The sequence below is a fragment of the Aphelocoma coerulescens genome, chromosome 3 (assembly GCF_041296385.1).
Source record: "Aphelocoma coerulescens isolate FSJ_1873_10779 chromosome 3, UR_Acoe_1.0, whole genome shotgun sequence".
Taxonomy (NCBI): Eukaryota; Metazoa; Chordata; class Aves; order Passeriformes; family Corvidae; genus Aphelocoma; species Aphelocoma coerulescens.
The window spans coordinates 70,235,534-70,262,666 of record NC_091016.1 but is presented as its reverse complement, the minus strand read 5'-3'; the positions used below and the strand labels follow the sequence as shown (position 1 = coordinate 70,262,666).

Genomic DNA, 27,133 nt, shown 5'->3' with positions numbered 1-27,133 from the left:
AGCACTAACATCCATTGCATGCAGATTTTTCACTCTCCCATCTCTTTCCCAACAGCATTTGCTTTCACCTCAGCGAGCACCAGAGAGATTTCTTCAGCTAGCACGAGAAAATCTGGATACCCTCATGACAGAAATGGATGAACTACTGGCAAGAGTATGTCTGTGATCACATTGAGGTCTATGGGTTTGGTTAAGGCTGCATAACGACAGAAATCTTCTGAATATGAATTAAACGTGAATGATTAGATGAATTATAAGATGCTTCTCAGTCTCAGTGTCTGAAGTGGCAGCAAGTCCTCTAACAATCCCTTTTTTTGGGGCAATATATTGACATATATTTTCTGCAAAACTTCCTAATAAGGTAAGAAAGCTTTTTCATGTCCATACGGAGCACCCAAGCATGATCTTATCTGGAAGAGCTGACACTAAAGAGGTGTGTGAGTTTAGTTAAATATATGTATTCTAGATTTCATTTATGAGGATAGTTAGAGTCTTCTGGATTTCAGTAGATGTGCTATATACTCTTTTTTTTGCAAAAGTTTTATTTCAATATAGACCTCATTTTGGTCAGTAAAGACAATGTCTAAGAAAATAATATAAATTGTGCCACCTAGTGGAGAAAAAATAGGGAAATGAACCAGCCTCGGTGTAACTAAAGCTGTCCAAAGTACATGGGTGAGAAGAACTACCTAAAGTCATGATTGTGAATCGAAAGACTCAAATAAGAAAGATGTGGAGTACTGTACTGATCAATATACACCTCAGAGGATCACATAAAATCCAAGCAGTTTTAGCATCATGTCTCTGAATTGTACATGGCTTATGGAACTAAAAATCTCAGAGAAACTGTTTTCTTTGTGTGGATTTTATTCAGTTTTGAAATGGGTAGTGGGTAAGAAAGCATCTGTAGCATGTGTGGTGTGTTTGCATATGTAGGCACCCATGTGCGTGTGGACACGAGTATGTATGTGTACATACTCACATTGTGAGAAAGCTTGCTTTTCCACTTCTGTTTGATCTTGTATTTTTCTGCAAGAAGCAACTGTGGTAGTTTTAAGTCTAGCTGGAATTTTAACCCATGTCAGCTCTACGAGCAGGGAAGATTATATTTTTTTTCTATTAAAGTTTCTCAATCTTAGGCTAAGACAACTTTTTCCCTCTTGTGAATTTACTCTTTTTAATAACCTTTTCCAATTGTCCTTATAGAGAAGACCTAAAATAATTCAGATTCTGACCTTCTGTAGACTACTCATGGAAGTAAAAACATATCAAAAGTGTGATCTTAGAGGAGTTATTGTGGTGGACACATTATCACCACTCCCTCGCTGCAATTTTTCATCATTGTGGTGACTAAGTAGACTTATGATTTCCAGTTATCCTTACAGAGTTGTTTGGAGTAGTTTGGGGTGGGTTGTTTTTTTTTTTTAAATTTGGGGACTGGCAACTGGTGGCAGGTCCTAGCTTTCTCCTTCTGTGTTTGTAAATAAGAATAATGTTCCAAAAAGAAGTGTGAGTCCTGATGTAGTGTGTTCAAGGCTTCATTTCCAAATGAAGACACAGCTGATAACTACATAATGGCTGGCACTTGGAGTACATAGTACTACCACAGATGCTGGAGTTTTTCCCTGTATCTGATTTGCAGGCTCATTATATTTTCAAAGTGAAACCAGTACTGATGAAGAAAAAAGATGGTGAGGATTGGTGAGGAATCTGTTTCTAGGAAAAAATATTCTAACCATTTTAAGATAAAATATAGAAGACAATAGAATTCAGTCACTACAAAACCTTTGGGGATTTTGCTTCCATGTGGTCTCTTTTCAACCAATGATCTCTTACTTCAGTGCAGCACTCCTTTCCCTTCTTTTACATTATTCTGTGCTTCATTTACTTTGCCATATAGAAGATCCTCATGTCTTTCTTGCACTAATTATGTTAACATGTTTGCATGCAAATTCCCATACCAAGCACCAAAGGAAGGCCTGAGGTCTTCAGTTCCTTTCAGTTCACTGCATTTCATCAAAACCCCCACTTCCCTTCTATTTAGGTACCTTGAGAGCCCTCAAGAAAGACAGGGATCACAATTGCTCATCTTGATTGAAATGCTTCTTTTGTCTTTGGAAACTCTCACCTTTCTCCCAAAGTACTGAATTTCTCTAACTCAAAAATTTCTGGAAGTAGTAGCAGAGGTAATTTAGTTTGCAATAGCTGGAGACATTTGGAGGGAGAGCCAGGAACTTCCATCTGTACAGTGAGGTCTGTGTTTACACTTCCTTCTGTGGTCTGCAGCTCACTAGCTGGAGAAATTCCTGTAGGACACACTCCAGATGCTATCTAGAGGAGTTCCTTAAAGTTTGATTAAGTCCTCAGACTAAATAAATGTAGAAACAAAACCAAAACAAAAATGTGAACATAGTTGCTAATACTTGCTTGTCGTTTAAATTGCTAAGTGGCTACTCCAAGGCCTTTCATGGAACCTCCATCACTGTGGACATCACCAAAGTGTGATCACTGATCTCAAATATTTTCTTTACTGGTTTCTGTGATAAGGATTTCCTTTATGCCAGAAAGTTTTATTTGTGTCCAGATAACTTCTTGAAGATTCATTCCAAACCCTTGCTCTGGGTCCAGTCTACCTGACCCTTATTGCTCCCACAGCAAGTTTGTTGGGTCTCTTTAAACTGTTAAAAGGTGCTGAAGACTGACCTTATAGAAGTGGTAAACTGCAGTATATTGAATATGTATAAAACTAGTAGGACCTTACTAAAAAATGAAAACATTTAATTAGCCATGGAATGGCCAGCTACAGTATGAAGGATGTTTGCCATTTAATTTGGTTTACGGAGTTAAAGCTAGACCAGATAATGAAGCAAAAGCCTATTTTTCAGCAGAGCAAATTCTGTCAAAATCCAGAAAGCTTTCAGTGGACCTGAATGGGATTTAAGTACTAAAGAGAACTGTCACTGAAAGGAAATGAAAATTGTTCAATGACAGATTAATTTTCACAAAAATGTAGTACGTGCTATTCAGTCATAAATAGAGAGGTTAAGGTGGCCAGCTCAAATTAGCGTGAATGTGGAAATAGTAATCAAAACTAAGAAAGATATATGTAAGTTATAAAGCACCTTTTGTAGCAAAGGGCTTAGAAATATTATAGAATATAATAAAACTGAATGTGAATATTCCAAGCAAATAAAACTCAAAGAATAAAAGGCTGCTTGTGGAGGGTTTGACAATAAATAATAACGTATTCTCAATTACATGAAGAATTAAACATCAGAAATGCCAAGCAGGGTTAGAGTGGTGGTCCATCAAGACCATTTAGAATTTTTGCCTTTTTTCTGTCCCAATTGCCTCTTACAGCTCACTGTAACAATATTTTAGTTCTGTATCCAGGCAGGTAAAAAGAGTTTCTAAATCTTAGAGGAAATAATCAATAGTATGATTAAAGCTGTGCCAGTGTGAAAAGACATGATCTTCTACTGATAGAGGGATGGAATAGAACGAACTTCCCCCACTCTGCATGGGTTCTTAATTCTTCCTGTATACTTCTATTTACCTGAACCATTTTCATATAAATTACATTCAGTGTAAGTTACTTTCAGTGTAACTACTCTGAAGTAGCCCAAAATTGTAAGTGGTATGATGATGCCAGGGATTTCATTTCGGAAACCCAGATGTCCTAAATATCTTAAGGGCTTCCACCTAGAAGATAATCAGGCAAAAATAAATGTGTTTAAGTGCTACTACTCCTCTGACTATTACTGAAAAGTGTGGGGTTTTTTTGTAAGGGAGAAACAATTTGTGCAGTTCACGTCAGGGAAAACCTAAGCTCATTTTGAATTATTGACTTTCTAGTCATTTCATAGAGACTGCAAAATTCATAATGCCCTATTTCGAGATTTTTTTGGGAATGTTATCCCTAAAGAAGAAAGCTAGGGTTTTATTTATTGGGGGTTTTTTGGTTTTTGGTTTGTTGTTTTTGTTTTTTTTTTTTGCTTTACAGCCCAACAAGCTTTGTGTCTTGAAATGTTCAGCTTCTTTTTAATAAAAAAGGGTCCATTTCGTAAATAGGGACCTCAAGAGCTATGTAGAAAGTTCTAACATGATTCCTTTCCTCGGCATGTTTTTCAGGTCTGCAGATGTCTCTCTTCCTGCTTCTGCTGTGATTCAGTACTATTATAAAGCATTTAGTAACACAAACCTGAAATTTTATTGAGCACCCCAATATGTTATAAACTAACAACTTCAAGCTTTAGAGCCGAATAAAACTACTCTTTTTTTTTTCCTCTCTCTTTCTTGGTCAAATTAATGTATTGATTTAAAGTTCTTCTTGCTTGTTGGAATGAACTGTGTCTTTGAGAACACCTCGAGGGAAGAAGCAAAGAGGTCATGATCCCTGCTGCACTTTGTCAATCGAAAAGTACACATTTGTGAAACTATGGAAAGTATTCCCCAAAGAATCTATTAAAAGGTTCCAAACAACATTTCTTTAAGCAAAGGTATTATTATTCAGTGGATAATTTCATCCTGTCTCCATTGGTGTGCTGCTACACACAAGTAGCGTTTCTAAGAACCTAAAATAAAGCCTTCCAATTTCCATTTAAAGGAAAAGGTAATAAAATTTAATTGTGTACTTGAACAGAGCATTTCATTTCCCATGCATCTGATCAATAATTCATTGATCGCCTCTGGCCTGAGGAAGGTTTTGTACATGGATTCAGTCAGTAGGAGTATAACATAGTGCAGCCTTGTCCTGTTCATTAATTATATTTTCCCTGAATTTGTATCGCCAGGCTACCAAGGTGACAGCAGATGGTGAGCAGACCAGGCAGGATGCCGAGAGGACTAATGACAGAGCAAAATCTCTTGGACAGTTCGTCAAAGGCATTCTCCAAGCTGCTGAAGGTATTGGAAAAATTAAAATACTTGAGTTGTTTCTCAAGAAAACTGGAGGATGGTAGGGGAAGAGGGTCTGAGACACAGTGAAGAAGATTTCACTTGCTAAGAAATGTCATGTGCTTTAAATGTTGAGTGAAGAAAAGGCAATAAACTGTCTTCGGATTTTTTCAAATCTGTGTATGCAGTTTATATAAACACTTAGTGTATTGATAATTGTGAACAAAGACTAGAAGAAAACTGAGCATGTTCCATCTGAATTTTTGCAGTTATCTGAAGAGCTATTATGATGAAGTAATGAAACAGGCCTTACCTTTTGTTTATTTTCAAAGCAGTTAAAAATATGTTTTGGTAAAAAAGTTTGATGTAATTTTAGCACTTGGTACATTAACAATTCATCTTAATTTGCCCACTTTACTACAAAAATGCATTTACTTCTTGCTGTTAATGAACATCTGCTGCTTGGAATTTGCAAGTGACTACCTAAGCATGGAGCCAAGCCAACGCTTTCTCTTCCACAGACTGATTCACTGCCCTTACACTGCAGTAAATACTTATGAGAAAAGTATTGTAGATGGCCTCAAGAAGAAAAAACTATATATTTCATAAAGCTATTAAATAGGATTATGGCTGAAAAATATGAAAATAATTGGCAAATTGGCAGGTTTTTTACTTGAAAAATACTTATCAGTTCTTTCCTCCTCCAGATATTCCCTCCAGTACTAATTTTAGTAGCTATGCTTCTGAAGGCCCATTTCATTGAAAGGGAAAGCTTCCACTTTTGTCCAAGTGCTATAAAATACATTTTATATTGCCTTTCATGTAACACATCCCTGTATATGCTTTGAAGGTGAACTGAACAGCAATTTAGGATCTCTTTAGGACTTGTAACTTTGACAAGAAAAAAATGCAGGAAAAGCAAGAAAAAGTGAGCAAGTTTTTAAGAATTTTTTAAAACTAAAGACCCCGTTCTTCATATTTCAGGATGAATTTGGGATGCTGGGCAAAATGAATTCTTTGACTCTACAAAGTTTATGCCTAGTGTTTGTAACCCAAATAAAAATTTCCTCAAGCAGGTTTAGCAGTAGGAAGTACAGAGTTAAAAAACATTGAGGGGGTGAAGTAAATTTATGCAGTATCTTAGAAGTAGACAAAGACTTTAAAATCAATGTGTTTGCCTAGTGGCCAAGTTAAAATTTTAAGAATACATGAAATACAAGAGCACAGGATTGAGAGATACCTCATGGGTTAAAGCATCCACTCCCCTGCTATCCAAAACCTTTTTAAACCTCATCTTCAAAGTAGTTTCCACGAATACACACAATCTGGATAGGAGGCGGTTTCAGTACTCTTCATAATTAAAATAGTTCACATTTCTAGCAAAAAATATTCATGTTTAGTTTGTCATCATGTGTTCTTTTGCAAACCTTTTTCTTTAGTTCAAGTAGTTTTTTCCTCTCTGTAGTACTTCTTCCCCCACCCCCAACTATGTTTGCAGAGAGGAATCATATTCTATTTTGGCCCCTTTTTTTCTACACTGAGTCACACAAAAGAGTATTCTTCCAAATCTCTTGCTCACCTTCATGTAATTTCCCTTCCTCTGTTGAAAATTATTTCCATGTTTCCTGACCACAGGTAAAAAGTATGAAATGAGGTTTCCTCAGTGTCTTGCTCTTCAGAAGGAGTAAAACTTGCCTGTGTCAGCTCTCCTAATAACGTCCCAATAACATTTTTTTTACAGCTGGGTGCCAATGGTGATTCATAACACAGCTACATTCTTCTCATTCATACCTTTTACCTAGCTGACAAAACTCCTCATTAAAAGTGAGAAGCTTGTAGTGATTTGTTCTAATGACCATACTGAACTTCTGAGTAGCTGTACCTAATTTTCTTTCTTAGCTATGGAATTTCCCTGCTCTGCTCTTCCTAGCATTTGTCTATGTCAGTGCGCCCAAATCTTTTACCACCACTGGACTCTGATATTTGCAGCATACCAAGACACAAAACAAAACATGGTGAGGGAAGAGAAGGATAAAACTAGGTATGACTTTTTCTGAACCTAAGAAAAGCTTAGCTGACATATTAATTTTCTCTTTTAAGGTAAATATTCAGGGGAGTTACTCACATATTTTTTATTCCAGAATTAAAAAAAAAAAAAAATAGGCCTATTCCTGGCCTGAGGTAACTTGGTAATGGTACATAATATATTACATACAGAAGTGGTCGGTGATCCATTTGAGCAGAGTGTAGTCTTTTTCCAGACCTCACTACTCCATGCATAACCACTCATGATTAAAGGTACAAATCTCAGTTCTCACCAGCTAATCAAAGATATCATTAGATTAGAATTTTCTTCTTAATTTGCTCTAAACCTATGCAATGTGTAGATGAAATAGTCATTTATTTGAAAGACTGATTTTACTTTCTTTAATTAAAGATTTAATGTAAATATTCAGAAGTACCTATGTGACCAGGAACAGTCCCGTTTTGGAGAAATCAGTTGCTCAGGAACTCTCTACCTATGGAAGGGCAGCAGTACTTTTTAAAATTGAAGATGGAACTGATTGTCATAAGTGACCTAGTTGCTTGTGAAAGTGTGTATTCTAATATGTTGTGGTGTGCTATGGCAGAAAGATTTTAGTCCGTCCTTGACTATGATGCCCTGTATACAGCTTTATCAGTTAGGAATAATTCAGCTGTTCCAAACACATTTACAGTATACCTTCATATATTCCAACCTCCATATTTTTCTTTTCCATTTCTGGGTATCTTCTTCTAAACACATGAGTGGGTTCAGACATCTGTGGGTGTCTTTCATTCCTCTTCATTTTCTAAAATTTCACAATTGTTTATGATTCCTAGCACTGTTAAATCTGAATGCTAAAAATGGCATATTTTGAGGTTCTCCAAAAGTAATTTAGTCTAATTTTCATTGCTTGTACTGCCTGCTCCTTAATTCTACCATCAGTATAGTAGATTATTTTCTGCTTGTTTGGAAGGTTCAGTGCAAATTGTTTCTTTCAGGAGGAGGAGGAGGGGAGCAATATATTTCTTGTATTGGATATAAAGACTAATTAAATTATTGTGTAGAAAAGTGAACTATAATAAAAGGTTTGATTAAACATATATTACTTTCTCATTTATTATGGATCACTGGATTAACCATCCTTTATATTTCACAGCAGAAATAACCAGTGCAAGTTGTGTTCCACTTGCTGATAGAGTTGATGGGCAGATGCTTAAAGCTTCTTTGTTGTTTTTAATTACTAGCTCCTTACATAAATACATTTTGGTCCCCTGCAGCTGCAAATGAAGATGCTGTAAAACTGAATGAGACACTCAGAATTCCAGACAAGACTTTGGAGAAGAGTCTTCCAGAACTGCAGAGTGAGGCTGAAAGAATGGTCATAGAGATGAGAAATCGAGAGCTCAGTATGCAAGAAAAAATAGCTCAAGATGAATTAAAGTGAGTAGAGAGACCCCAGTCTTAAACCTCCTAGTGACAATGTCTGACTCTTGTAAATGTGGTTGTCATGTTTGCCAATCAAGTTTTCTATCTGAGTCTAATACTTTATATCTGTTAAGATAGCATTTGCATTTTTGGAAATGCTGACGTATGTGGAAAGCAATCCCTAGAAAATTACTTCTCTGCTCCACGGGTACCAGCAACATTTCTAATTGAATTCTAATTTTTCTCAGTTTCTTTTTAGCTTCTGCTTCAGACCTGATGAATGGCTTTTGTACTAAAAATTTCATCTGGAAGCTTGGGGTTTTTTCCTGGAAAACTAGTTGGTCTAATAAAAATATTATCTGTCTGGAAAGTTTGTTCAATAGTGTAGACAGTCAAAAAGAATGTATTTTGCCATGTTTATAGTAGTATAGGCCAGAATATCCCATCTCTGCGGCATAGTTCAGAAGCCCAGGGTTTGGTTATCTAATTATCCGTAAAAAAATGTATGTATATAATTATATTGGCAGCTGTTTATAAAGCATTATGCAAAATGCTGAAAACTTATCTGATTCAGAAAAATACTTGGCTTGAAGTTAAAGTTCTGGTCGTTTGCTACTTCTGTATGAGTAAGACATGGCAAATTTCTAGAGGTAGACTTTGCTTAGCTCTTCACTGGTGCGAACAACTAGCAGGGAATCCAGCTGAGCAGCAACATGGTCCATTGGAGTTGTGATGGATCAGAAAACTGTCTGGGATAGAGTTATTCAGGCCTGAAAATGTCAGTTATCAGGTGCATGCATACTGTAAGGAGGCATAAATGGAATACAAAATTAGCTAAGAATTCCAAGCAGTATAGAATCAGATTTGCACTGCCTACCTTAGACTTTATAAACCAAATCATTTTCTGGAAATTCTGCCAGTACAGTATTTCTTCCCATAACTCTGATAGCTTCGCTTTCTGTTCTCTGGGGAAAGAATATATTGCAAACTTATTTTTGAGCAATGTTTTATTGCTTTTTCATCTGATTCCACTGAGCCTCTTCTGTGCCTTCTCTACTCATACACAGAAATAAACCAGGAAAAAGTAGGGATGAGAAAAATTTAGCCAGACCTTTGAAAGTGCTGTCAGCAAGTTTAGGACAGGCTGGAGAAGGACCTTTCAAACATGGTGTTATTAGTCCTCAAATCCTGCAGCCGACATGAAACTGTCAGACTACAATGAAATAATTTCCTACTCTAGCCCAACAGCTAGAGTAGAAAATGCATTAGGGCTTTCTTGAGGGAAAGAACTTCTCTCCTTCTTCCATTCTTCCTGAAATGTACAAAGGGAGTGTTTAAATTTCTTGATAAAGGAATACATTTTATACTAAGAGATGCATTAATATATTCATTGATTTCAACCAAAGTTGTATGGTTTATATTATGGATAGGGTTACCTCTTTATAGGCAGTCACTGAGATCCAAGAAATTTTGGCAGTGAACTCAACAGAAGAAGAATTAGTCACTGTGCATTACAGGGAGGAAAGGACCCTAGATGTTGCTTTCTGAAACTGCGTCTTAAAGAAAAACCTTATAAAATTGCTTAAATAATGTAGTAAGATACTGGATAGGATACACTCTGCGAGGAAGAAGGAAGAAGGATCATTCTAAAAACTCTGCAGGCACACATGCATGTGTGTGGATTGCTGTGCCCATATGTATTCTTTACAGACCCATTTAGAAATTCTTACTTTTGAATAAAGTAAGGCTCTTGGCAGCCTCATGATCACTTTGAAGTAGTTAATCATGCTTACTCTTTGGTGAGATGTCTTTCGTCAGTGATTGTATTCTGTTTTCAGAATTTTGTCCAAGAACAGAATGACAAGATTCAGTGAATTCTCTCCTATGTTTTCACTGAATTCTCAAAACTTAAATGAAGTCTTCTTGCTCTCATAGATGGCAAAGCTTCTCTTACATATGCAGTTTTTTCCCTTATTTTCCTTCAAAATTTTCAAATCTGGGCTGTAATCTGATTGCCTTCATGTGCTAGAATGGCACATTAGTCGATAATTTCACTCTAAAAAGAGCATATAGAGAAATACACCTGCTGCTGTTCTGAACTGGTGCGATTTTCATATTTATGAAATAAATCTTTCACTATTGTATAACATTCCTGCATGTTTTCTCAGATGCCACTGAGTTGCTATCAAGGGATGCTTGAAAGAATTCTTTCTTTCTGTTTAGTATGCTGAGTCGCTTTATCTTTGTGCGACTATTTCTTCCACAAATTTGTCTGATGGCTTCTGAGCCTCTGTGAACTTTTTTCATTCACTTTCCTGGAAGATTGAATTGCATAACTCAGCCATACAGTGTTGGAAGATATGCCTCTTGTGTTTTGATATTGCTTCCTGATATTTTCTTTTTTTTTTGGACACTGGACAGTTGATCACCATGCTGTTCATGATCCATGGTATTAATGATGTTACAATGCTTATTTCTTCTCCTGATAGGGCAATTCTAACATATTTAGACTCTCACATGCAGTTGGTGGGTTTTAATCAGTTTTTCATCAATTTCTAATCTTGTTTGTTCTCTTGCACTCATTTTGAAGATCCTGACCATCCAGCATTCCAGGTCTTAGGCCAGATCTGTGATTGTTCCTTCTAAAACTTCAACCATTTTGCATAGTTTTATTCTTTTTCTAGGATGGTATCGAGTGAAAACAGCACAGCTTAAATGTGTAAGAGAGTATTTCAAGAAATGTGGCGCAGTCCACACAGAAATTCTAAAGCAAGGGATTACATGGGACAGATTGCCTCATACTTCATTAGAAAGAGCAGAGGGAAAATGCACAACAGATCAATACAAAGTGTTATCTTTAGAGCACCAAGGAGGAGTTTTGGGGTAGACTATTGGATGGATAAGTAGTTTGAACTGTGCTATGAGGCAAGGGAATAAAAAGGAAATCCATCTGTTTTGTACCGCTCCTCCAGAACTGTAGAGTCATAAGGGTGTCAAAATTTGCCAGAAGTGTAAGACAGGAGCTTCTTATAGAAGAATAATGGAGGAGGTATGAGAGAAATCCTGAATTCCTTTCTACACTTCTGTGACAGGGTGTCAATATTGGGATTTCGTTTTTGATTAAATATTTTGTCCTCAGAAGTTGTGAATTCAAAATCTGAATAATTTTTTTTGTCAAAACCAAAGGCAGAATTGATGGGAAAAAAATCCTAATCCATCTCAGAAAAGCCCAAAGCTAAGATAACAATTTGACTTTTCTTGGCTCCACTTCAGACCCTTCATCTATATTATGTCCAATGTCAGCATATATTTTCCTCCTTTCCCACATCTTTTTGGTGTGCATTTATTTACGTGATTATTTTTAGAAGATTCCTAATGGAACTGAATGTAGGCAGGCCAAACTGCAGTGTTTTTCAGAAAATACAGTTCTTGTTTTCCACACTTTGGCATAATGAAACAGGAAGAAAAACTTAAGCTGTCCTAGGTGGAAACATGATAAATTTCTTCTGTAGTTATTATCTATTCTATGAGTTCCTGTTTACTTAGGATTTTTCTTATCTCTAAAGCATCATTTTGGAAGTGCCTGAAGTGCCTCTTTTTTTCCCCCTGCCCTTGACATATCACTGGATTAACACAGTAGTGTTGCCTTGTGTGAAATTGATTCGAGGTAGGCAGATGACAGTACTCCAGTCCCTTAAATCTGGGGTCAGCAAAATCCATTAAAAATATTCCAGAATTTATTTTAGATAAGCAAAATATTTTGACTACTGGGAGTCATAAATCCAAGGATCATCTGGGTCTGGTTTTCTGATTTCACTGGAAAGCATTTATGATTTTTGACTGTCTAGTCTAAAGCAGTTGTCTGCTTCAAGGCAGCTTGAAACTGGGCATATCTACAAATCCTCCTCAGTTCAAGGAAGGAAACCACAATGTCACATTAATGTGAGTGAAGGAAATCTTTTAGACAAGTTGAAATGTTTCAGAAAACCTCACTTTGCTAGTCAGGTCTCAAGAATGGAAATTTACCAAAGAAAAGTAGAAAAAAAAAGTTTTCAATGGAGGATATTTGCATATATTCTGCTTCATAAATGAGACCTTAGTGGAATTTAAAAATTTCTCTTTTAAGAAAGGGCTTAAAAACAGCTGTCATTTCACTTTATTAAGCGTGCATCATCTTGAAAATTACTTTGCTTTGAGACTTAATTTAATTTTCTTTGAGATTTAGTTTTTCTGTTTCATTTGCCTGTTATTCAGACTATTCAGATTATTTGGTGTAGGGAATATGAGCTCAGTGTCTTCATGGGTGGCAATGCATTGCAGGAATGCAGAAGATCTTTTGAACAAGGTGAAGAAATTATTTGGTGAGCCCAGCAAGAAAAATGAGGATCTCAAAAATGAGGTCCAGGACAAGCTAGCAGAATACCACAGCAAAGTTGATGATGCTCGAGATCTGCTAAGAGAAGCTGCAAGTAAAATTTGGGAGGCTGATCATTTATCTGCAGTCAACCAAAAAAATATGACCATGCTAGAGGTGAGTGCTGACAAGTTTTATCTTCAATTACTTTGATTCTGATGAAAGATTGAACCATTGCATGATTAAAAATGGAAAAAAAAAATATAAGCCAAACAAAAGTATCATTAAAATAGAACTATATCTGATGTAATTTAAAGGCAACACACTCCTCAGAATGAGGAAGTGCACTGGCTTTTAAAAGTAGAATTACTCCCCAGCTTTATTGAAATAATACCATCTGCTTTGTGGAAGGTACATTGGATTTATTGTTCTGGGCGAAATTAAATTCATCCCAGTATAAATAGTCATGTAAAATTCAAATCGTGTGCTCAATATTTAAATAGGAGTTCAGTTAAAATCTTTGCTGTCATATATTTGCTTCTAGAAAACTTACACTTTCATCTTCTTCTCCAACCCCTGGGAAGAAGACTGAAGGGGGTATGTGGATAGTACAGAGTAATAAATCAAACTCTATTCTTGGTAGTTAGTAGGTGTTATAAATTATCTCACTCATAGAAGAGGGGCCTGCTTATGATTTAATTTAAATTGCAGAGACTTAAAGAGCATATTATACTGTATATTAACAAGCATTTAACCAAGATATAAAGAGCAGAGTCAACCTAATGAAGATAAATGTTTCAACTCTGTATCTCGGTGAGCTTTCACCTCAAGTACAATATGAGGTTAGAGTTTTGAGACCTCTGTTCTCAGCAGAGATTTCTGGGCTTGATTGAATCAAGGAAATGCAGTGATCTGATGAATTTAGGTGATCTCTGTTCTGTGCATTTTCTTCCCAAAGTTAAATAGATAAAGGTTGGAGAAATTACCTGCTATCTCAGTTTTTAAAATATTCTCTGTGTCACTGTAGCAGAGTGCCTTTCCAGCAGTCCTGCCCACATGGCTGCCATGGCCTCCTATCAGACTAATCTGTGATACTCAATGGATCTTGCATAGGAAATTGCCAGTTCTTTATTCAGAAATCCGTCCTTACCACACAATATGCAGTAGTGTTACTAGCTGGAAAAGCAGGAATCCTCCATTTACTCCAAACTTTTTTGTTTTGCATTCAATAGCTAGGGAAGTACCAGTGGACAGAAGTAGGAATGCAGCAGAATATTTTTATAAATTTTTCCTTCATAGTCAGAGGTGATTTACAAATGAGGAACTTACACATCTGGGTAATGATTAGGATTTATAACTTTCTGATTCATTTTGCAACAGTACTTCAGCCAATTGCCTCTATTAGAGAGCAACAAAAACCCTGCCATGTGGGAGGACAGTACAAAGCTGGGGATAGGAGGACAAAGGAAAGATATCTTACATGTGCTTTATTGTTGTCACTGTCTCAGCTCTTAGAGCTCAGGGAATTCCAGAAGGGGCATTGTGGCATGGTGACAAAATGCAGTCTGTACTGAGATGCTGGCATTTGAACTGTTGTAGTAAACAACTCATCTTTTTCTTTGTGTGAACTCATCCAAAGAAAAGGAAGCAAGCTGTAGAAGATGGCAGACAAGACATTGAAAAGACCCTTCAGGAAGGGAATGATGTCCTTAATGAAGCCAGTAAACTTGCAAATGACATCAGTATAGCTGTAGAAGTGAGTATTTTGTCATCTTTACCTGATAATTAGTACAAGAAAGCATCATTATGGGAGCAAAATAGATAATTAAAGTAACACCTAATTTTTCATTGTTTATCAATACTGGAATATTGGACTTGGGATAATTCTTAATTGCTGTATGGCAGAAAAGCTAGTCTGATATATAAAAATTAATAACTTGGAGTAAGTGATTCATTGGATTACATATGAGCTAGCTCATAATGTTTGAGGGATTCTGCCATTTATAAATATGGTATTCTGATTGTGGTACTAACTTTATCTTGAGAATTACAGATGCAGCAGACCCTTTCACAGTCTCACTGTGACTTTGTGATAAATCTAGATGTAGAGTTATCTGCATAAAAACTCTTGTGTGTGTATGAGAAGGAAACTTCAGAAATAATTTGTTGCCTGTGCCCACAATTTTAAGTCTAGATAGATCAGGGAGAAGATTGCACTCTCACTTTGCATAGTATTTTTGAAAATTCTTCCTTAAAAGTTTTATCAATAGAGTTTGAGATCAGTGCCTTAGCTACAAAAAAAAAAAAAAAAAAAAAAAAAAAATGGTATCTTGAGGTATCGTTGGTTCTGGAGATATTTCCAGCATGCATGGAAGCTTGTCATAATGAATGGAAGAATGCTCTTTGGAGAAATGGGAAAGGAGACACAGTGAGATGGAATCCAAGAGTGATTCCTTCTTAGAACAGGAATGGAAGGTCTTCAAAATTATAGTTCTTATGGAGATGCTTTAATAAGCAAAAAGACACTGTGGTCACTCAAAGGGTCCTGAGACATGAAACTTCTGCCATTTATTAGTTATTATTGTGGAGCAGAGCAACAGTTTAATATAACTATGCATGTATCTACTTTTAGGAAACAAATCCAAAATAGGGTTTATATGCTTTTAAACTGTGCAGTTCCTTAATTGTAAAATAAAGGCTTCTACTAAGCTCATAGTAGAAGGCAAGTAATTATTGGAATATTGTTTATCTCCTCTCTGCTTTCTAGTCCAGACTGTTACTCTTTCTGTATTAGTTCCCTGAAGTTTTAAAGCATGAGTAAGTTGAAGTAATAGTTCACAAGGAGAGACAAAACACCATTACATATAAGTAGGGCTACAGAATGCTTGCATTCAGCAATTTAAAGGTTTTTCTTTTGTCATTTTCAGTATGTAGAAGGTGTTGCAGATAAGATACAGCCAATGTCTGATCAGCTGAAAGATAAAATAGATGACTTATCACAAGAAATCCGTGACAGGATGCTTCCAGAAAAAGTGTTGCAAGCTGAGAACCAAGCGGGCCAGCTGAATGAATCATCTGCAGTGCTGGATGGGTAAGGCAGACATTCACTGGTAGTGCTAAAATCATGAAGCAGGTTTGCAAAATTGCTTCACAGAACTTGAAGGGCATTCTACTTTGACATCTGTCACTGGGGGTGTACAAATAATCAGTGATCTGTATAAGTGTACAACTATTGAGCTGGTCAATTTGTGTATCTCTTGTAAATGGTTTCATACATTTTGTGATTCTCATAGCCTGCATGGACAGCAAACAGTGCCCTCAGATGCACTCATAGCACTTTCCATATGCTTGCTGCTATGTTTTGAAAAAAATAGAATTTTTTCGTAACGAGCTCACTAAATGTTTTCATGCGCAATTGTTCAAAAACAAGTAGTATTTTCCATTTTAAGATGACCATTTTGGTAGGAGACTGTTATTGTGATGCTAAATTGTTTACTGTCAGAAATCCCCTGTAGCGGTGGACAGTAATTCCTCTACTGGTTTCAAAATTCTCTCCTAAAACAAATAGGTGTCCTGGACCAAAATGCTTAAACCCAAGTACAGAAACTTTAGTTTTTGTTTACCACTATCACATTCTTAAAGGTAAGTGAGAATTGCAATGCCCTTCATTTATATGACCACAGCTCTTTCAGAAGAATGATGCTTTATAACTCATCATGAAAATAGTTTCCTGGAAAGAATATAAAACAAGGGTTTGTTGATTTTGTTGGAATTTTTGGGGCGAAAGAGAGGGACGTCATTTGTTTTATTGCATTCTCAGCATTTAAGAAAGCAAGCCACAATAGTAAGTGTAATCTGCAATAGTAATACTCAGAAATAGACCATGGATATTCTGCCTGTTGGACCGGTCCCCAGCATAGCTTCAGAGCTTCATTATTTTATAAAAGCACTGCATGAAAAAAAAAGATTTTTTTTTTAAACATCATCAATATGCTACTTTTTTGCTGCTTACATCTTTTAGATCTATCTGAAGACTTGAGTATCCCAGAGACTTGTGAGCAGGTGCTTAACACAGTTATTTCTTGCCAGCATCTGTAATTTTGAGGAAAAGACAGAAAATTATCTCTGATACTTGTAAAATTACTGGCTTCATTTACAGTGTAGTTACACTACTCTAGATATCCAGTGTAATGCATGTTTTAAGGCGTGCATAAAGTAATGATAGCTGTGGTTTCCTGGGTAAAAATGAATTTGAAGGGCGCTGTTTCTAAAAATGAGTGACTCTAGTGTCACACTCAACCACATATAAATATCCAAATACACGAAGGTTGTCATGAAGGAACTGAAAGGATATTGTGCCTCCTAATCAAATGTTGGCAAGACATGTTTTGAGATAGAATTTTTTAACTATTCAAAACAGACTTTTTTATGGGTGCATTTATGTGCTTCTGTCTTAATGCAGGGTGACAGCTTGGCCTTAAGGAGCTTAGGGTAGTGTTTAAAATGTTATAACAGTATAACAGTGCCATGTATACCTACATCTGATCCAGACATCAACCTCAGTTTCTCAAAAAAGACAATGAACAGTGAAGGACATTAAAAATTGTCTAAAAGCAGGTTGTTCAAAGTTAAAATTTCTGATGTGGTCAGATGGATACATAACTTCAAAGGACAAAGAAATGCCATGGTGCTGTGTAATCCTGCATCAGGATAAAGCTGTTTACTTCATGCACTGACAATAAATAGTTATACTTTGTGGGCATATACAGTCTCTATCAGTTTGAGGAATTAAAAATTGTGTCTGTCTTCACAACTGGCACTTGAGTGTCTTTCAGACAACACTAAATTTGGTGTAGATTACTGTTTCTTCTTCCAGGAGCAATAGAGGGAGAGCCCTGACTCTCCAGTCACCCTCTAAGGATTCAAATAATATATTGATTGACAGTGAGGATGTTCTCTTGAGTGCTGGAACATGGAACTAGTCATTAATTTAACCTAGAAAAATTTGTTATTTCTGCTGAGCACAAGGAAGCATTAGTATAGACTTCTCCCCTTTGGCTAATTGCCTGCTCATGAATAAATGCCAGTGGTATTTGGCAAATTCAGGGGTTTCTTTTCCTAACCAGAAAGGATTTGAACCATGTTTCTAAGCAGTACTTAAATTCTTGCTAGGTAACTATTCTGGGCTGCACGTTTGTCTAACAGAGCATCACAGAAACTTAGAGTAGCCTGGTGAGCTCCAGCTGTAGTTGAGGAAGGAGATATGCTTTTCCAGGAGTGATGCAGAGGCAGCTCAGTCATGCAGTTTCTGCAGTAACCTAAAGGGAATCTCTGTCCCTCTATTAACTACATGTTGAGTCCAGGGACTATACCTTCTGTCCACTTTGTCTTTCCTGTGGCATTTTGTAGAAATCAGTAAGTAATTGATGCGAGGATTGGAGCCCAGCTGTCACAGTTCTCCAGAGAATAGATACATTACCAGGATGAATTTTCCTTTCTTCCACACATACTGTCTCAATGACTATTTTACATGAGCTGGAACAGGTCCAACAGAAATAATCCCTGTCTCTCGTACATTGCCATACACCTGGATGGCTAAAGAATTTCCCAGAGAGGCAAAAATCCAACTTCAGATCCATTCTTATCCAGTTCAAGTGAGAATTTTAGCCCATTTACACTTTATTCAGTAAATTCAACATAGGCATTGGTCATAATGACTATTGAGATAGTTGTCTTCAGGTTCATTCTGTAGGTGCAGTAATTCTTTGAAGAAAATATTTGAATATATCATACAGAGAGAGTGCAAGAGAAGTTATTTCCGCAGCCTGCTGACTAGAAATTCCCCTAGAAAGGAGGTTAGCTGAACTCTGTCACTGCACCAGCAAATACTGGCTGTTTATAATTACCTTTTCATCTATTTATAGCTATCAGAATGAAGTATTTCATGTAAATTGAACATCACATTCAATATGAAACATTACTGCTTATGCTTTTCATTTTTGTCAGCAAACACTTAGGATTTGGTTTAGACTGTGAGATCTCCTTCAAAACTGTCAATTCTGTGTTTGGCAGCCAGACCAAGAAATTAGTTGTTCAGAGATTCTACTTTAGCATATGTCTGTGGTGACCCTTCGTGTTCATACAGTGCAAATTTCAGCAAGTTTCCTGGCTCAGCACATAGCCTAGAAACACACACTATGAATATGTGACTTGTACTAGAGCATTAAGCACAGTGCTGTCTTTTCTGGGTGTCTGATCTATTTTTATCTCACAGAACTTCCTCTTTTAGTGAACATTGTTCTTTATGTCTGTCTGCACAGATAAAATGTGAATTCCATTAAACACACGATACCAGAACTCCTGAAATCTCAAGTGTAGCATTGCTCTCTAAAGAAACACCTTAGAAATAGCCTTAGAAATAAGGCCATTGGGTTTGAAGAGGTGGGATTCTCTGTTCTGTTGAGCTCTGATAGCAGGTTTAATGGTGTGTTTACTTATCCCATCCCAACAGAATCCTTACTGAAGCGAAAAACCTCTCTTTCAATGCCACACGTGCTTTCAATGCTTATACTAACATCAAGGATTACACAGATGAAGCTGAAAGAGTTGCCAAGGAAGCCAAGGCTCTTGCAAATGAAGCTATGCAAGCGGTAAGGAAAATGAGTAAATTGAGAAGGTTTCGATTTTCTGTGGAACATGCTACACCTTATCTCAGATCCATGTTTTTCCATCTAAAAACTGTGTGAAGACCTTTGCCATCAAACATTCTTGTGTTGTGATCAGAGAGCTATGCCCCTGTCAGAGCTACATGTACAGAGAACATTCCTATTTGTTCCTAACTCACGATCCTTACTTTTCTTCCCCATTTTATTTACTATCCTCCCCACCTCTGTCTTCCACCTTTTGGTGTCTGTGTATGGCTCAAGCCAACAGCTTTGAGTCAGGAGTGTAGGCCATTTGATATTCAATAGTGCTAGTTTAGATGTGGGCAATATATTCATTAAATTTAAAGAGCTCCGTACCTTAATTAACTGTCCTAGTTCCATGAAAATGCTTGTAGGCACTTCTTTGCACATCAGACGAACTGCATGCACCTGGCCAGAATTCTAGAAAAGGACAATTGTAGGAGGGGAGTGGAAAGTTTTATTCACTTTGTGAACTCTAACAGTTTTTGCAGAGAAATCTTATTGTCACTATGAGGTAGCACATGCAAATTTTCAGAGAAAATGAAGGGAACTTTTAAAAATAGGATTGTACAGTAAAGTCAGCTCTCCTGCCTGAGTCTTAATGAGGATCTGGGCTCCTCAATGCATATACTGTGACAAGAAAACATTCTGACCATAGCCAAAATTATCTTTTATGTGAAATATCAAAGGAGTTAATTTGTGGGAGTCAGTCAGAGGGCAACAAACATGCACTTCACAGGCACACAGAAACATGAGGCAGTGACAGTATAATATGAGACTGCCAGAACCTATATTTGATATAGAAACATATAGATGAACAGAAACAACTTGTAGTTACAGTACTCGTACATGAATAAAGGTAGCTTGCAGAGAGCTACTTCAGTCAAAGGGATTATGAGAACAGCAAAATCAATCACATACTGTAAAGGTCTGTATTCATCAGAGGGATAAAGTGACAAAAATTTTAATATTTTTAGGCTCTTTACATTTTCAGTGTTTTTTCAAATAATACTAACTACTGTATTTCTCTCTTAATGAAAAAGATTCACCTTACACATTAGTATATGCTGGTTCTCTGTAAATAGTTGTTTGTTTCACCAGAATGCATAATTACACCACAGAAGTAAATTAGGGCCTAGCCCTTTTTTTTTCCACTTCTCATGACGATTTAATACATGCTGTCTTTTTCTCCTTTGACAATTTGGAATGAGTGAGACAGGCAGCTGTTTCAGGGATTGAAAATGGAAAAAAAAAAAGACAGAGCAGTACAGAAACAAAGCTAGCAATTACAGGATGGTGACAAAAGTGTATGTATCACTGGGTGATTATAGCATAGAGAGAAAGAGGATTGATAATTTAGGTGATGGAGGTCAAGATGGACAACATGATGTAAATAGAAGCAAGTGAGTGGCAAGGGAAGAGATGAAAATATTAAGGTGATGTTTTCAGCATCTCCACTGCATGTATTCATTACAAGGAGTTTATTTTTTTTATGAGCAGTATATTTGAAATGGGGATCTAGTTGATGAGGAAGAACACTGAGGCAGCTGATGCCTTTTAAATGTAATTGACTTGATATAGAGGTCATCAGTGGTTTACCATCATATTGCTGCAGAGCAATAGATTTAGCTGTTATTTTTTAAATGATCTTGTGAGGGTTTTGAGCCAGATTTTAAAAATATGTCACTTGTGAACTACAGTCATCACTTCTTTATTCTATTTCTTTGTTTTTATTTAAAGACTGTTGAATGTTTGCTCATCCTAGGTGAAGAGTTTAACTGGTAACCAGGTAAATCAGGGAGACTTTCTGGAGGTCCCAAGGAGCTTTTAGCTGAGCTTCAGTGCAAGACCAGGAATGTAGCCTCAGTCAGGGCCGTCTGGAGCACAATAATTCAGTCTCCTAGAAGACAGTATTTGTGAATTTAAGCCCCCTCAGACTGATGAGCCCCCAGAAACTGTGCCCCAGCTTTCTGAGAAGGTGCTGTGGGGACCCTGTGTAGAAGATGGAGATCATGTTCTGTTCTGTATGAGAGCTATTGTGGATGCCTGTCTTCTGTAAAAGACTCCAAGTTCCAGCTGCTAGCAGATAATGGAGAAAAGTGCTGTAGCTCACTATGCATCCCTGATCCTTACCTTTCTCAGGTATAATGTTGGGGCAGGGGGACAAAGGTTTCCCAGCATCAACAAGCTGGTGTATGAACTAGAGACGGTAGGGACAGGTTTTGGTTTTAGGTTCTATCATGTATGTCCCTGGATCAAATGATTTACAAGAACCTTAATGATATCTCAGGGTTTTTTTGGTTTGTAATGAAAAAATGACTTCATTTTCAAATCAAGCTAATGTTGCTAAAAGCATGAATGAAAAGATGCTCAAAATCCATCGTGATTACAGGAAGCCTGATAAATGACTGGGAAAAAATGTATTAAAAATATGACAGAAAAATTCCTCCTGAGCTTTTTATGATGGATTTGCTCTCCCCTTTGAAAGCAAAATAAATTCATCACAAATGAGAAATCTTTAGCATTTAGGCTGTTTCAGCATTCCATTAATTAACTAAGGCAGTAACTGACTAGAAAGGAGTCACATTAACAGATTCTGCTCGTATCTCATGGATCAGAATCATAGTTTTACAGGATATCTTGAAAAAGTGTGATTATTCTTAGGCTTTTTGGAGAGGACTTACAGGCTAGTGACTGGAAGCACAGAGGACACATTGAGTGTTTAGGGTCCTGCTTCCTTCTTTGATTTTGAATTTCTTTGAAGGTGTTACCCCAGCAGTTCTGTTGGGTGTCTAGATTTTTTTACATAATGGTATAAAGCTGCCTAGACATCCTTGTGAGGATGTCCTGAGGTGCAAATCATCCATAACATTTTTGGTATCTATCTTCAGGACTGGTAGAAATGAGAGTAACCCTATCTCTTGCATAGGTGAAAACTTCACAATATAAGTGTATGTGAAAAGAAAATAACTTAAGATTAAGGCAGAACTATTTTTAACTGATCTGAATTAGCACTTAGGCCTATAAAACCTTGTACTTGTGTAAGTTCATGTGAGCCTCAAGACTGCCCCAGTGCATTGATGCCTCTAAACCATGATTGAGACAGCACTGTTTGGGTATGTAACATGGTCCCACTTCTGCCACGAGATGCAGCAGGGATTCAAACTGCACAGGGTTTGCATGGGGAGGGTAGGGGCCATGAAGAAAGGCACATGGAGAGGAAGGTACTATCCACAGATCATGGGCATTTAGGAATAGGCAGAATTGGAACAAATTAGATTCCAGAGACCCTGCAATTTTCAAATTTATTTTTAATCACAATCCTTTTCTTTCCTTTTCTTTTTCCTTTTCTTTTTCCTTTTCTTTTTCCTTTTCCTTTTCCTTTTCCTTTTCCTTTTCCTTTTCCTTTTCCTTTTCCTTTTCCTTTTCCTTTTCCTTTTCCTTTTCCTTTTCCTTTTCCTTTTCCTTTTCCTTTTCCTTTTCCTTTTCCTTTTCTTCTTTATTCTCTTTTTTTTTTTAATAGTATTTGTCCGAATTTAGAAATTGACATCAAAGACTGTTGGCTGTAAATCCTACTAAATCATAAACTGGTTCACTGTGACTCAGGCTTGCCACAAGCATACAAACTCACCTTACACAAAGTCATAAAATTTTGGATTTTGATTACTGACTGCTTCATAACTTGACTTCTCATGTACCACAAGAAAAACTAGTAAATAAAGAGCATTTTCTATCACACATCTTGATTAAAATTCCTTTTCAGAATTGTTTTTTAAAAATATAAAGTAAAGCTTTTAATCAGTACATGTTCATTTCTCTCTGAAAGGGCTTTTCTAGTGTTAACTTTATGCTGAAATATGTTTCTGACTAGTTGTCAGCACATGCCCAGTTACCATCCCTGATTTGATGAACTTTTTTGGTTTTGCATTGTACATCTGGCTTTCCAACTTCATTTTATTGACTATAAGCTGCTCCAACAGCCAGTCAACCATGCCTATTCTAATAATAATAATAATAATAATAATAATAATAATAATAATAATAGTAATAATAATCCTTATTTTTGAAGTCTGTGGTCATACCCTGGGTTATGTTGCTAGTGGGAAAATAAATTTAAAAGTATTATGTGATTTGACAGGTTCATCTGTCACAAAATCTGGCCAAATATTCTTCCTTCAGGAGCAGTCGTTTGCTTCACTGGGTAGTTTTTTGGATTTTTTTCCTGGGGTTTTATATATTTTTCTGTTACCAGTGCTACTCGTTATTATGTGGTAGAGAAAATCTGTAAGAAACTAATTTTGTTGATCTGTTAAACACATATGTTTCTGTGGTTGTTGAACAGAATATGTACACAGTGTAGTATTTCAGGTGAGCTTGGAAAATGACAGTGATGTGTGCCTTAGTTACTAAAATCACATAAAAGCTTACATTTACTTCCCATCTGAATACAAGGAATCTTTAATAGCTATATCCCTGTAACATGGCAACATATATACCATGAGATATCCCATAACAAAAAAAATGGTTCTGAATTTTGAAAGTATCCAAAGCATTCCCTAAGGTTTTTAGAAGAAAAAGAAGTGGCAAGTTCACTGTATGTTTTTTACGACATCGTTGAAAAACATCAGAGCTTCAGCAGTATGTGAAATGTCACCTCTGGGCTTGTTCATTATATAAATAATGAATAACAATAATAATTGTGTCATTTAATTGACACACAGTTAATTTTTGAGTATATGTGTCTGCCCTGGAAAATGAAAAGTAGCTGCTTCTTAATTACATACTAGTTATGAGGCTATGACCCATGACTAATATAAAATGTTATCTGGCTGTCAGGAGTATTCTCAAAGAAATGTATTCAGTATGATTGTGACCTGAGTTCAGTCTTACAAACTGAACACTAAGTGGTTCAGAACCTGGAGCATTTCCTACCGACTGAAAACACTAATCTAATTTAGAAAAATCATTCCATCTATTGATCAGTCTCTGCACTGAAGGTAGAGATGGATGTTTTTCAGAAGAAAGATCTTTAAGTAGCATGATATGATGGAGGATGGTTACTTAGTAATAAAAATCTTTCAGATTAACTGCAGTTTGCCCTTCTCTTAAAAGTCTGCTTCTTATTTCTTTACTCACCTAGCAATTATAATTCTTTAATTTAACCACAGATGAATCTCAGTTGTCGTTATTAGAGTCATCAGATCCAGTCTGGCCTCTAAAGTTTCTGTAGCTGCAGTTAGAGAGAAATACTGTATTACATGGTGTTCTGTCCATAGCTGGAAGGATAAATACATATTTAAATTGCAATATGTTTTGTTGGTTGGTTTTGGACAGTTTTGCTCTGAGAGTCAAGCCCATTTCTTTAATACTGTAAATATTGTCTTTCTTTACTGAAGTCATCTTTGGTATTCCAAAGAGGATCTGGCTTCCCATTAAAAAAAAAAAAAAAAAAAAGAGAATTTTTTATTTTGGTTCTTTTAGACCAGTATAGTGGCAATGGCACGTAATTCAGAGCCCACTGATGTGCACTTAAAATTTAGATGACTGTTCACTTGGATCATGATCACATGTCTTTTATGACCTCAGACTTTCCTGTATGTTTGACACTGCTTGTTTGTCTGCAGACGTCTGGTCCTCAAGGATCATTGAAGGATGGTGCCAGGAGCTCCCTTCAGAAAAGCTTCCGAATCCTTAACGAAGCCAAGATGTTAGAAAATGATGTTAAAGGTATGTGCAGTATATGGCATTCAGACCCACTAAATAGAGGAAAAAAAGCATTGTGAGACTGCTGTGCTTCTGGTATGAAGGAGCCGTATCAGTAGGAAAAAAGTGTAATTCATTACCTGATTTGAAATCAAACAATGTATCAATGAAGAAGATTCTCCTGTTTTGTGTCCAGGCATTATGCATGAGCTCTTGTCCCCTCTATTTATTTCTCGGACAAGAAGGCTGAGGAGGACAGGTCTTGCTAACTACAATAAGGGCGAGAGTAACTGGGGAGAAGAGAGGGATGGAAATACTGATGCTGATTTGCTCTAGCAGAAAACAAGTATGAAACCGAACCCAATATTAAATTTTTGTTCTTGTCAATACAAAGCACGTTTTGCAATGCTAGCCAGAGATACCACATCTCTTGAGGATATCTAAGGTGTTTTGCCTGAAAGTGGAAGCATGAGGAGGTCAAATGAAGCTGTTTGCCAAACAGAGTAATTGGCAAGAATTGTTAAGCATCTCCTTAAAAAAGAAAAACAAATACTAAAATCATGTCTGTAGAGAAAAGATTTCATACACACAAGAAGATATCTATGTTCCTGAAGCATCAATACATGTCTAAATGCAGGTAAATGAAGGTTAAGTCATAAGATTTGTAGATTCCAAACCAAATACTTTGGTTTCCTAGTGAAAAATAAAACATCTTTAATTTCTCTTCAACATTTTCCACTGGGGAAAAAATATCAGGCTTTGAGCCATGGTTTTCAGTGAGATATAAAAGCTGGTAATTCAGGTCAGACTGTATGTAAAATGTCCTTAACATTTTCTTACCAGTAAATGGGAGTACTCCTGATGAATGCCATAGTGTGAGAAGGTAGGACAGTAGTCAGTGGAGACACAGATGAGGTCTTACACAAATAATTAGCTGCAAAAATGCAGAATGGTGAGCAATTGTCTGAGTGGCACTTCTGTAAAACAAGACTAAAGACATGCATGGATCATGTGTTGGGTAGAGGTGCTAAAGGCAGATGTCACAGAGGAGTGCACGAATAGGTGCACACTTTCCAAAACACATGAAACAATCCTTCCACTCTCTTCAGGGTTTCTAGTGCTTTAGCTGAGATACTGGCTACAGTCTTGGGCACTGAACTTCATGAAGGCTGAGGTGGTTTGCAGAGTCCTGAAAATGTCATGAAGACTAATTGGTGATCTAGCAGAGGAGAGATGAGGAGAAAGATTGAAGTAATGTAGATTTAGCATGTGGACAGAGAAATAATCAAGAGGATTTCATATTCTTTAGTATGTCAAGGTTTCTCCAAAGAAGATGGGACTAACATATCTCAAATGCACTGATACCAATCACATATTAGGAAAATCTTCATTATAATTAAAATACAGGAGTGCTGTATTTGATTGCTGAGAAGATCAGGGAGAAAATGACCTTAGAAAATGTTTGAAAACAGCTTAGATGAACATCAGGGGGAATGGCTGTTGGTCAGAAGGAGAAAAATTCTCTTCGGACAAATACTTCTTTAGAGCCCATGACTAAATAATCTTATCATTGCAACAAAAATCAGTCTCTTTATTGGGTCTTTATCCAGACAGATTGTTTTATAAGTCCTGTAAGAAAACACTTATTGCAACACTAATGAAGCATCTGTTTAACAGTACTCAATACTTCTTTCTCCACAGCACTCTTAGGAAAGAATTGAAAAAATAATTCATTTCTGCTAAACCAGAGGGGAAATAAGTATGATACAATTATCCACTTTTGAGTAGGCCAACACTAAGTTTCACACATCTGCCTTTGTGAAAAATGTTAAATATTACTGTTCTAATTACTTTGTTTTTACATATAACAAAGAAAGCAATTCAGAACATAGAATGTTTGTGCCACTGATATAGTAAGGTCTGAGAGGAGGATCTGTTAACTGAGTCCTCAGTACAACTCTTTGAAAGTCTTCCATCTGAATACTAATTCCAGAAAGAATAAGTTCAAGTTGATGATTTTGTGGTTTATTTCAAGTTAGTGCA

General features: G+C 36.6%; 1 protein-coding gene across 5 annotated transcripts in view; it reads left to right on the top strand.

Annotated features, from left to right (window-relative positions):
* LAMA2 (laminin subunit alpha 2) overlaps nt 1-27,133 on the top strand; it is a 343,741-nt gene that overhangs the window by 260,867 nt on the left and 55,741 nt on the right. For all 5 annotated transcript variants that reach the window (XM_069010799.1, XM_069010798.1, XM_069010800.1 and 2 more), the window contains 8 exons: nt 56-154; nt 4,794-4,905; nt 8,200-8,362; nt 12,668-12,878; nt 14,341-14,457; nt 15,629-15,792; nt 19,213-19,351; nt 25,012-25,114. In XM_069010799.1, coding sequence (XP_068866900.1) covers nt 56-154; nt 4,794-4,905; nt 8,200-8,362; nt 12,668-12,878; nt 14,341-14,457; nt 15,629-15,792; nt 19,213-19,351; nt 25,012-25,114 — 1,108 coding nt within the window. The remainder of the gene's footprint in view (nt 1-55; nt 155-4,793; nt 4,906-8,199; nt 8,363-12,667; nt 12,879-14,340; nt 14,458-15,628; nt 15,793-19,212; nt 19,352-25,011; nt 25,115-27,133) is intronic.